The sequence below is a fragment of the Vespula pensylvanica genome, chromosome 3 (assembly GCF_014466175.1).
Source record: "Vespula pensylvanica isolate Volc-1 chromosome 3, ASM1446617v1, whole genome shotgun sequence".
Lineage (NCBI taxonomy): Eukaryota > Metazoa > Arthropoda > Insecta > Hymenoptera > Vespidae > Vespula > Vespula pensylvanica.
Window position 1 is genome coordinate 7,155,082 of NC_057687.1, and position 12,500 is coordinate 7,167,581.

Here is a 12,500-nt window from a genome sequence, read left to right on the forward strand (position 1 = left end):
TTTTTTATGAATCTTATTTCGATGCAAAAAATACTCTATACGTATATTTAAATTTTCATTATTTATGTGCGCGCGCGTGTATGTATATATATATATATATACACATAAAACCAATTTTGTGTGTGTGTGTGTGTGTTAACAAAAAATTCCTAGATGATTTTAAAGATCTTTAATTATCAATTACATTTTTCCGAAATCTTCTTTTAAGCTTTTTTTATATCTTTTTATTTTTTTATTCTTATTTTTATATCAGCCAAAAAAGACTCGAAAAATAGTAATCGATATTTAATATCACCTACGAAGTTTTTACCATCTCAGGAATTTTTAGACTATCTTGTATACGTACATGTCATCTTGTGTACGATATTATGAAATGAAATTCGTGACTAGGATCGTGTTCTTTCCGACGTGAGGTCAAGGTAGAACACCGTTAGTACGGATTATTAGAAGGAAAGACGAGAAGGGAAAGGGTAGAACGTAGGTAATAATAAGAATAGTATAGTACTGGCACGTTAATAGGATGAAATATATCTTCTTTGTGATTTAATACATTTGAAGTCTCTTCTTCCGTGTTGTGATCAATCCTTTCAAAATCTCTCGAGATCATTAATCTTTTGAGTCTTCTTCCTATTTTCTTTTCTTTTATTTTGTTTTTTAAATTTTCTTTTTTTTTTTTTTTTTCTTTTTTTATGGATATCACTATGAATTAAGTAGCCTATACTTTACGTAAAGTGGTACTGAACAAAGTTTCATCTGAATTGGACAAAGATTTTAATACTTATATGTTAATAATAATATTTATAAAACAAATTTACACATTTTTATAAAAGAAACATCATTGAATGTTTCCGGTAATAATGTATTGAACGTTTAATTTTTTCTCTCTTCCTCCATTCTCCACACCCCCCTCTTGTTAAGAACGACGTGGAAGAAAATTTATCGCGTAACACGCGTTGTTCCGTCGTCCTTTGTGAACGTTGAGAACATGCCAAGAGATCGTACACAAGAAGAGAAAGAGAGTAAACATCCGGTGGAAATTTAAGATCTTCGATACTTTTCGGTCATTGTCCTTTGAGAAATGCTTCATGCTTTTCTTTTTTGTAATTCCTTTGTCCAAAAGTCTTGAGAATTCTATCCCATGCAGATACATTTTAGGTTTTATATATTTCTAAAAGTTGTTTAATTATTTGTACGAGCGTGTAAATAAGTAAATAAATAAATGTGACTTTAATTTTCTTCCCTCGTTAAAATCAACTGCACTTTGTTAAATTCGTATAGTTTAATAGATTCACACAGTTTAGAAATGAGGACTATGAAAATATAAATATAGCTTGGAACCGAAAATGTGTCTTCACTATTCATACTCGCTCGTGATAAACATTATATATATATATATATATATATATATATATATATATATATATAGTATGGCGCTTGTGCATCGTATCAAATTTTGTTTGCTCGTGAACCAAACTTATCTTTTACAATTAAATAGAGTGCTTTTCATCTCGTTTTTAGGAATAACATGAATTCATAGATTGTGTTTTTACACACACACACACATTAAAATGTTCTAATTTTTTTTCATTTATTTATTTATTTATTTATTTATTTATTTTTCTTCATTTCTTTTTTTTCATTTCTACTTACTTTTGGTTCCCATCCTTTGCAACGAAGTTATTAATAGACAATCTCGAACAACGGAAGTGTGCATGCGTGCGTGTATGTGTGTGTGTGCATATTTTCGGTCGCATAATTCAAACCTCGCAGGACGACAGGAACAAAGTTTAAAGGATGCCTTTACTTTACGTCTCCGTTACGTCGTGGATATTAAGGTACAGTATGAATTGTATAAACAAAACAGATAATAACTTTTCTTTCTTTCTCGCTCCCTCTTTCTCTCCCCCCTCTTTCTGTTTATCTATTTCTCTTTCTCTCTTTCTCTTTCCCTATCTAATTCGAAGAATTTCTCGATTCGCACAGCTGAGAGAACGCGAGCTTTATCGGAAAACGAAACGCTAATTAACATTGTAAAAAAAAAAAAAAGAAAAAAAGAGTATTCGTGGTACATAGCTTCGGTAAAATAAGAAAGTACGTTAAATATTCTGGTGGATATTATCTAGAGAAGGTACTAATACACGGTTCTCGTTCACTTATATACACTTTCTTAGAGAACAAGAAAGATAGAGTGAGAGTGAGAGTGAGAGAGAGAGAGAGAGAGAGAGAGAGAGAGAGCAAACTTGATAGGGAAGTTAAGTCATTAAAGTTTCTTTTACTTTAGAGAGAGGGTCGATGAGAGTGTGTACACTGGAATAGTGTTTACAGTCTCTCTCTCTCTCCCCTCCCCTCTCTCTCTGTATCTATATTTTCTCCACTTGAATTTACCGCCCCATTTACTCATCATCCTTCGATGACCATTCTCAAAAAAGTTCTTACTTAGATGATGATCGTTATTATGAGAGATGCTACATTTAGAATTTCTCTTTTGAATTCCTCTCGGTCGGTAAAGTAGAGAGATGGGTAGGGAGAAAAAGAGAAAGATAGAAGGAACATCCCTTCATCGATTTCTCTTTTAAAGATAAAATAAACAAAGAAAAAAGTGATAGGCACGTTGAAATGCGTGGGTGGACGATATCTAGCGTTGCGGATAAAATTTGCTCGTTTGCGCAAAATCCCATGACCTATTTTCTACAGTTAACCCATCCATTCCGAATTTTCTTATTGGTGTGTTAATATCCACGTATGCGGTATGTGTATACACATACACACACGCTTATATCTATACACGGTAAGACCTTGGAAACTATCCAAAAGGCGAAACTGCAGAAGAAGCTACAGATTCGATCGACTTTCTTCTTCTTCTTCTTCTTCTTCTTCTTCTTTTACTCGTTTCGTCCTTGCTTTTTTTCTTTCTTTTTTTTTTTTTTCTTTAACCCTTCTCTTTCTAACTTTCTTCTTCTATCGTGACTTCTTTATTGACGTCGTACTCTACTCCTCCCTCCTCATCCTCCCACTACTGAAAACTATCCAATTCCAAATCTCAAATACTTTCAGACGTTCGTACGATTTAACGTTTACGATCCCTTTCGTTCCAGCCAATAAATCACACGATTCCGTATCGTTCGTACGTTCGTTTGTCCCGCTGTACGTTTCAGTATCATTTGCGAAAGCAAGAAGATGCACACATGTGCATTCATCGAAACATAAACGACGAAACCGTCGATGGTTTTCTTTTTCAATTATTTCTTTTGGTATCCACGAACCTGTAAGTACATTCTGATTTTTCGAATGTTTCGAATTGTTCTTACAATTACTTTATTTTTTTTTGTACTTATTATCTTGTTTCCTTTTTTACTATCTTTTTTATTTTTATTTTTATTTTTTTTTGATTGCTTTTTTTCTTTCTTTTTTTTTTTTTTTATTTAACGAGTTGAGCCAACCGACCTTGAACCAAGTAGTTCGACCTAATCTGCTTCGGAGAAAAGTACTTGAAACCGATCTGGACGGCTGATGCGTCATTTCGAAAGGCTTTATGGAATCATTTCTGTTCGAACCCCGTTGGCTTTCTTTTATTTCTCATAATGAGTCTCTATTTCTTTTGATGAGTCTTTCTGAGAAATATTATATAGGATTTATCTAAGTTATTTAGCTAATATTTCAAGTTTCAATCAGTCAAATATTATAATAATTATTTTATTATACATATTGTCAGATCGGTGGTATAATTAAATATGGAAAATACCGATATTCTGATTGATTAATTAATTAATTAAAAAAATAAATAAATAAAAAAGAGGAGAGATGATTTCATTATTTGATCGTTCAACGGCTCATATACGTGTATATATATGAAATGATCGATAAACGTGTTAATAAAGAAACACAGTGTAGACACGTATAATAGGTACGCATCGCGGAACCAGGCTTCGTTTTGAAATTCAACTCCATTGGATCGTTGCCCAATTACGAATCCTAACGACTTCCTTTGGTGAGTCATTTTAAGGTGGAGGTCACGAATTTTGGTTCCTTCTTTGGAGAGCTTCCTTTCTTTATCAAATATTCGGTAATAATAAAGTCCTTTCTTTTTCTCGTGGGAAAGAAAAAAAAAAAAATGGAGAGCCAATATTTTCTTCCTGTATAAATATTTACTTAATATCTTTAATATATTTTTTTCCCCTCTCTATGGAAAAGTAATACATTTTAGATTTATTTTTAAGGAATTAGATAGGTTCTCTTTGGTCTGATCTTTTTTTTTTTTTTTTTTTTTATTTATTTAAGGAAGAAAATAAAGTAAATAAAAAACTAGTCATTTTACGTTGTTACTAGAAAAACAAAATTTTTCTGTCCTATTTGATTAGATATATAGACTCTAATATACAGTCGTATTAACGTAAAATCATTAAAATTTCAGTACGGTCTTGTAAAATAATGTTGCAACTAAAGATCATCGGTTAAATAAGAAAGTTAGGCGATGTTAAGGAACAATATATTGTCAATTCTTCGTCTAAATTGTAGACTGAAATTTACTGTTCAAAAAATTGATCGTAAAAATATGTTAAAAATAAAAATAAAAAAGGAAATGAGTCGAAGCCGTTTGTGGATTTTCGTGCAAGGATTAACCTGATGGCAGATTAGAGAGTCTACATTTAACCGAATAAAAATGAGTTTTATACCAATAAAACAACGTGAAATTACTAGTTTTTCAATTTATTATACCCATTCAATTTATTTCTGAAAGAAAAAGAAAATTCCGCAGAAAAACGTCAAGTAGTCGACCAAAGAAAGTATTGTGCAACCCCTTGAAATAACGTAAATTTTAATGAAACAAAATTTCGTTTGATGATTTATTGTTATAATGAATAAATAAATACATAAACGTATAAAAGAAAATTTCGATGATTTTAGTGGCGAGCGGGTATTGAGGTCTCGGCAACACGAGCGCGGGACCAGTCAAGAGAGGCGATATAAAAGAAGCCATCGTCGCTCACCGAGCAGTGGTAGGCAGCACGGCCATCGTGATCGTGATCGTACCCACCTGGCTCATCCGACCTCATCACGTCGCGTGCGAATTCACCGACATCATGGGTCCTCGTCGCCGAGCCAGGAGAGGCATCGCCATCGTTCGCCATCATCCAGGAGTCAGGTGAGTTGGAATAGTTCCACAGATAGAACAATAAAAGAAAGAAAAAACGAAAGAACGAAGGAGCACGCCCCGGTAATGATTTATTTATTTAAAAAAGAATATTTTTTTTTAATTTATATATATATATATATATATTACTCATAATCGTGCGCTCTCCCTTTTTCTGTACGATCGCCTTCCGTCGCTACCACGAAGAGTTTTTAGTTAAATAAGAAAAGATACAGAGGTCAAATCAAATAAAACAATCGTACTTTCTGGGTGTGTTATGAAAGGGGAAAAATAAAAGAATAAAGTGAGAACGTTTTTCGTAAATCCATGAAATAAATAAATAAATAATAAATAAAAAAAAGAAATAATAATAATAATAACATTAATAATAATAATAATAATAATGATAATGATGATAATGAAAATGATAAAAACAACCCCTAAGACAGATCTCGATCTTCATGAAACATGATGGCCGATAATAGAGTTAACACATCGATCGTGACGCTCTCTATCGGCCAACAAGATTTTCAAAGATTTTAAATTTCTAATAAGAAACGATGGTACTCCGTTCTGAACAGTCAACAATCGCTATATAATACTCTCACGTCAAACAATATTGCTGATACGAAGCAATGATTCTATATGTATATGTATATATCGTACTTTAGAAAGTTTTTATTTCAGAGAAGATAATCATCTAATAGGAATGATAAACGTAAACATTTTAGATTGTCCGTTACCTAGAAATACGAGAATTCTACTTTTAGCGAGCTAAGCATTTGATATCCCCGTTAGATTTCTTCTTTCCTCTTTCCATTATCTTTTTCTACTTCCTTCCCGAGGTAGACTTTCCTTTCTGCGTCGTTGCGTTTGATACGATACACCGTAGAGAGAGTATAGTGCTAACGTCTTCATATCTAAGCTTAACTTCAATGTCGTAGAGATAAAACGTGGCGATGAAATTAAAGAAGAAGAAGAAATTAAAGGAGGAGGAAGAAGAAGAAGAAAGGAGAGAAAAGACAGAGAAGAGAAGAGAAGAGAAGAGAAGAGAGAGAGAATCACTTTTGGTAGGTGATACGAGGCAAATTCTCGAGCTCTGGAGAAGCTTGTGGCGCAACGAAACCTCTCTCTTTCTCTCTTGCTCTCTCTTTCTCACTTGCGTACCGGAGCGAATGCCGATGATTCTTCTTTCTTACTCGGCGTCGGCTATTTTCGACCGAGGACTATTTTCGAGGGGGACTCGTCACGCGGTTTCGCCGCGGTTTTAGTGCGAGTTTTCGCCAGATGGCCGGTGCAACGTCGTCGTCGTCGTCGTCGTCGTCGTCGTCGTCGTCGTCGTCGTCGTCGTCATCCTCATCGTCATCAACCTCATCCTCGTCCTCATCTTCCACTTCCTTCTCAGGAATAAGTCCTCGTCGTCATCGTCATCGTCATCGTCGTTGTCGTAGTCGTCGTCGTCGTCGTCGTCGTCATCGTCGTCCAAATCGATCGGAGAAATTTTATATCTAAACGTAGCATCTTCTAGTTCCTCTTCGATAGATCGTTATGGATCGATGGTTGCTCCTGAAAAGGATGCCAAAGAAGATGGTAGAAAGTGAGGAAGGTGAACGTTACTGGAGTGTAAATGAGACATCGTAAGGAAACACTTGCTCCGGTTATTAATCCGACAGGATAAGAAAACGAAGGAAAAAAAGAAGAGTAAGAGACGAGGGGGCACGTGAAGAGAGAAAAGTTGACCGATTCGTGAGAAATACACGGAAGATATCGGGAACGTCTCTTCTGACCCAGAAAACGCTTTAAAAGCTGGATCTAGAAATACGCGTTCCTCTTGGCAGCATGCGTGCGTCGTGAGTGAGAAACGTTAGACACTTTCGTGGCCATTATCCTATTTCGCGTAAGCTTCGTGCGTTATCGGAAAAGAAAAAGTAAAGAAAAGAAAAAAAAAAAAGAAAAAAGAAAAAAAAATAGAAGAAGAACCAATAAGATAAAATTCATCCTGGATCATCCTGGATCATTCTGGGTGTTGGTTAACATACGACGGTGGCTCACCAATGCCCACCTCGTCGTCTTCTTCTTCGTCCACGGTTTCGTCATTTTCAACGATGAACGGACAAGAGTTGGGCTTGCTGATGCCTGCAGTTTCATGGTGGCCAAGACAAGCTGTATGGGATAACTGGTTACCAAGGAACGTCCCGGAGACGACGACGACGACGACGATGACGACAATGACAACAATGACGACGGCGGCGACGAACATTCGATGCTTCGACGCTAAACTTGACGTCACGCCGGAGTCCAATGGCACGTCGACTTCAGAGGTAGCACGAAAACGATATGAGATTGTTGGATTATTATTACAATTAATTGGATCGTATTCTTTTTTTGTTTTTTTGGCGTGGATCTCGGTAGTGTGTGGAATTATGCCTTCACTCTGTTTTTTTCCTTTTTTTTTTTCTTGTATGCTTGCGCTATCACATGACCAATAGCATTTTTAATAATCCTCCTTTTTTATCGATCCAAAAGTTAGCTAAATATTTTTTATAAACTTTGCAGTTTGTTTATCAAAATTATATATATATATATATATAATTGTAATCTACGAAAAGCCGGTATATTCATGTCTTTCATCATGATGCTCTCCCGCAGAGCGTGTATGCCAACTTTTGTAGCACACTAGTATGGCTGCCAAGACACAGGCGCCATCTCCTGCCGATTTATATCCGTCTCTAAGTCCAAGAGAAAACGAGAGTTACGATTTCTCTATTTCTCGGCTTTCTCTCTCTCTCTCTCTCTCTCTCTCTCTCTCTCTCTCTCTCTCTCTCTCTCTCTCTCTCTCTCTCTCTTTCTCTCTTTCTCTCCCTACATACGTCTTTCGTCTTAGAAATGTGCTTAACTCGATCTCCCGACCTATCCTTACTTAATCCATCTAGGAAACTAATCGGAGCTGGAAAATTGCATGTAGGAGAAAAAAGAAAAGGATAGATACTATTGGCTTATATTTAACAAGCTAACGAGGATACTTAAGAGAAATAATCTGAAATACAATTTTCTTGTAATCAACAAAAAAAATCTGTTGCTGTAAGTTCACACGACACGTTTTGACCATATCGTTAATCTTTGTCGATCGACATCAATCGATTATGTTCCCATAGTTTAGTTTTTGTTCATTCTCCCACCCTCTTCTTGCTTTTCTTGTCTTATTTTTTACTGTTCCTTTGTTTGTTTAAACAATTGAACATCGATTGGTTTGGATCAATGCTACATCTGTCGATACAATAATCTTCATTACGATATATTATTCGCTGTTGGCAACTGATTGCTTTTCTTTTTCTTTTTCTTTTTTTGTTTTTTTTTTCTTTTTTTACTAAATCGCAGTATGCCGTTTCTATCGGCAAAACCGAATGTTAAAAATTGTCGAATCTGTGATATTACGGTATACGATTAAATAGCAGAGTTCTATGAATATAAAGACATATGCGCCATATTATGAAAGACGGTAAAGTAATAATCGATAACGAAAAAACAAACAAAAAAAAAAAATACGGATTCGCCGTCCGACCATGATTCGAACGATCTCTTAGTTACTTCGAAAGGAATATATTTCAAAATTATTTAGCAAATAAAAAATTCGCTGATGATTATATTGAGATTAACAATAAGGTTCTACTTACGTATGCTTCGTCAATCGAGAAAATTCACTCACTAAGATCAATTCCATAAATCGATCCTTTTCGACTTAAACAGCGATACATCACCCGATTCTCCGATTCCCGTTCGATTAACTCGATCTTAACAGCGACCTTAACACACGTACGAGATCTCTTATTCTCAAAACAATAATCCCCGTTTCTTCCTTGGTGAGAGATCACTTTCGAATGTCCAACAAATTCACGTTATTTCCCAAATTGCGCTTATTTATATATCGGCAAATCGCAGTGGCCGTACGATATATCTCTTTTCGAAGGCACGACTACGACCTTGAAGAGACAAGCCGAGCTTTATTAATAGTTACGCGGAGAGTCCACGAACCCGCCCACTGATATGCGTCGACCGACGATGTCGACGATATGCTCTGCTGCTACTACTACTGATTGGTATTCTAGCCGGGCTCTCTGTTGGCGATCCTAGATCCTAATTTCTAATTCGATCTAAGCTCTTCTCGCGTCTTTCTTGAATCGTCTCGATAGATCGATGGATCGATCGATCGATCCATCCATCCATCCATCTATCTATCCATCCTTGTATCGATCGTTTGATCGGATCGTTCTCGTTCTTCTTCTACTCTTTCTTAATGGTCCACAAATATTGCAATCAGTTTTGGGGTCGCCTAGTTCAACGATGTATCTCGGTCGATGACGAACTCCAATTCCACCGACGAGACGAAATGTCTCGCGGAGACATTACATCTACTTAAAGCTATCGAAACCGTTCCTTTCGTAATCTTTTTATCCGTGTCAAGGTACTACGAAGATGTGTGGATTGAACTGGACTCATTGTCTCTTTACGATAAAGTCATCTCAACTCGATCTCTTAATATACCAGGAAGTAAGAAAGCTTTGCCAATTACCAGGACAATTTTCCTCACCTGTGATCATATCAAACTATTAAGATTCTAAATTCTCGATGTTACATATATTCACGTTTTTAGAATAAATCAACTCTCTTCTACTAAATTCCTATTAGTAGCAATATTACTAATGACGAATATCTTATAGATTTTTTGATCACTAGATTTCTTTTAATTCATATATTCACAACTTGATGACGTACCAATTTCCCTTTAGTTTTGTATATTATCTGTCTACGTTATCTCATATTACCGATGATGAGGATCTTTTAAGTTCAACCAGAGGACAATTTACGTAATACCATACGCTATCTTCTCTTTCTTCCCTTTTTCGAGTATCTCTCTCTCTCTCTCCCTTTTGCTGTTTTGCTCTTTCTCACCAAAAGAGAAAGAAGGGTACAGAGAGAGAGATAGAGAGAGAGAGAGAGAGAGAGAGAGAGAGAGAGAGAGAGAGAATGTGTAGAACGAGCATCGCTAGGTTGGAGCGGGCTCGCGATCGCTCCTCGATATTTTTAGTGCGACGAGAGTATTTGGCGGGGCGTACCCGCTACTCCTCGCTCCTCTCTTCGTCTTCGTCTTCGCGAACGTTTCTCAGCGTCCTCCTATGTTCGCGTCGTCTTCGTCGACGTGCCTTAGTGCCTCCGTTCGCGTCCCTCTCGATTGACGCGTTCGTCGCGATCAACTCGTAAAGAGAGAGAAAGAGAGAGAGTATCGCGTATGAGGGCTGATGAGTGGCACTCGTTTTCGCGCGAAAAAGAAAAAAGAGAAAAAGATTCAAAACGCAACGGAGGTCTTTCTCTCTTTCTTTCTCTCTTTCTTTCATTCGTCAAGAGTCTCGAGATATATAACTTCGTTATCGATCATAAATACGAATGTGATGTTGCTATCTTCGATGATGACCTTGAATGATGTGTCTCCTTCATCTCACGGTGGATCAAGCAATCTTCTTGGCCCTCGACCCTGACCACTCGGACCTGGTCCAACGGATCTCTATCATCAGCTCCGCTTAAACTCCGTTAATACTATTTTCTAGCATAACTCGATATTGAAATCAAAATTAGTACGAGTGACACTTCGATCTTCTTTTTCTTTGGAATCGTTCGAACTAAGTACACCGGTTCGTCTATCGTCGCTGATATCATCCCCTCCTTTTGCTTTTGTGAACTTTATACGAATCTGAATCAGGAATTCGGGATTTGACTTAGGAAAGTGCAAGTTGGTTGTCACGCGTTCTTTTTCGACTTGAGTGGGAATTTTCTAAGAAGAAAAAAAAAAAGAAAAGAAAAAAGAAAGAAAAGGAAAGGGAAATATCGAATTTCAAATTAATTCGATCTAATCTGTTAGCGGAGAGCGAGCTAACGGTATCCTCTCTATCTATTTACAAGTTAAGAGTGAAAAGTTAATTTTGCTGAGCGAGGTAACGATCGAGTCGACCGTACCTCGGACGGTCGACTGATCGCCATTACCGATCGCCATTATCGATCATCGAACGAGCTCTTGAAAGTTTTCTTCCATTTCATCATCATCTATCAGCAACGATGTTCATATTCGCGCAACGCGACGGTATGTCGACTAGCAGACAAGGATCGGCGTCACGACGTAGTCGTTATGCTCGTTCCTCGACGACGACCAGCGTGACACAGCTTCTAACTGATTCTTGTAGTAATTTGCTTCAACGATTGACCACCAGAGTACGTGGCACTTCTACGGCGAACGATCGATCGATCGGAACAAGACGATCACCGAATGCGGGCAATTATCTTAGCAGTGCCAGGACTCGTTTAGAAGACAAGTATTCCTCTATATTGGATAAGTATACTAATAAGAAACATGTCGATGATAAAGAGAAGAGTATCGAGCTTGGTAACGCAAACGTTGCTGGTTATTCCCGAAGAAAGGACGAACGAGAGCATAGCTTTCATCGAAGAGATTCTTATGGTAGAGAGGAGAAAACATTGGAACCATCGATGCCACGTTCCGTCGTTAAAAGTGCCACCAGTGTACTTCTCAGCGAGAAAGCTTATCCTTACGTCAGTTCGGTTAACACTAGAGAGTCGAAACGTGAGAAAACACCTGGTTATCATCGTAGGACGTCCGATAGACAAACACTCTTAAGCTCGGAAGCTTATCGACGTTACGGTAGACACAAATCCGGTCACGCTGAAACACGCAGTAGAAAGGTCAGGCCGCATCGGAATGGTAAAAGCGAACAACTCGATTGCAGGTCGACCTCCCTTAGATCTTTAGCTCGTCCAAACAGAGTCGAACCTTTGAGCTTAGTCGCCGGCAAGGAAGTTCTTAGCGATCCAGAGAAAACACCAACCGGCGGTGGTATTGCCGACGATGCGATACCAAAGCACGAACCTAACTACGACGATAACGAGGAAGTTGATCCAGCTATTTCCGAAAGAGCAGCCAAACGCAAAGAGATACAAAGTTTGATTATGAAATACGCGGCTATGGACGAGGCTTACAGCGAATTAGCTACCGGTGGTGGTCAAGGAAATGCGAAACCAAGTACAACCGATATCATCGCCAGCAAGTATAAGAAGAATACTCGTGGTAGTAATAACAAAAAGGAAGTCACGAAGAATGCATACGCGTCGAATACTTCGTCGACTGTCATTAACGAGGTGGATACGAACCACGCGATCGTAAGTTGTCGAGCCACAAGCAATGGCTGTTGTTACTGTTGCTGTTGCTGTTCTTGGTGATGATGATAATAATAATAACGACGATGATGATTATGATGATAATGCTAATAATAATAATAATGATGATGATGATGATGATGATGAG

The 12,500-nt window shown here is 37.3% G+C and overlaps 1 protein-coding gene and 1 long non-coding RNA gene across 5 annotated transcripts in view; one reads left to right on the forward strand and one right to left on the reverse strand.

The window, feature by feature from the left end:
* Window positions 1-7,589: 7,589 nt before the first annotated feature.
* On the reverse strand, window positions 7,590-9,321 carry LOC122627986. The gene is made up of 2 exons (XR_006326957.1): window positions 8,806-9,321; window positions 7,590-8,398 (listed from the first exon to the last, which is right to left on the reverse strand). It is a non-coding gene; the product is annotated as an uncharacterized LOC122627986 (long non-coding RNA).
* Window positions 9,322-10,131: 810 nt separating this feature from the next.
* LOC122627974 (dual specificity protein kinase CLK2) overlaps window positions 10,132-12,500 on the forward strand; it is a 13,274-nt gene continuing 10,905 nt past the window's right edge. Inside the window, exon 1 of one of the 4 annotated variants that reach the window (XM_043809689.1) lies at window positions 10,132-12,355. In XM_043809689.1, the coding sequence (XP_043665624.1) occupies window positions 11,240-12,355 (1,116 nt within the window). In that variant the 5' untranslated portion in view covers window positions 10,132-11,239. The remainder of the gene's footprint in view (window positions 12,356-12,500) is intronic. The other 3 variants (XM_043809691.1, XM_043809690.1, XM_043809693.1) reach the window with 3 other exon arrangements.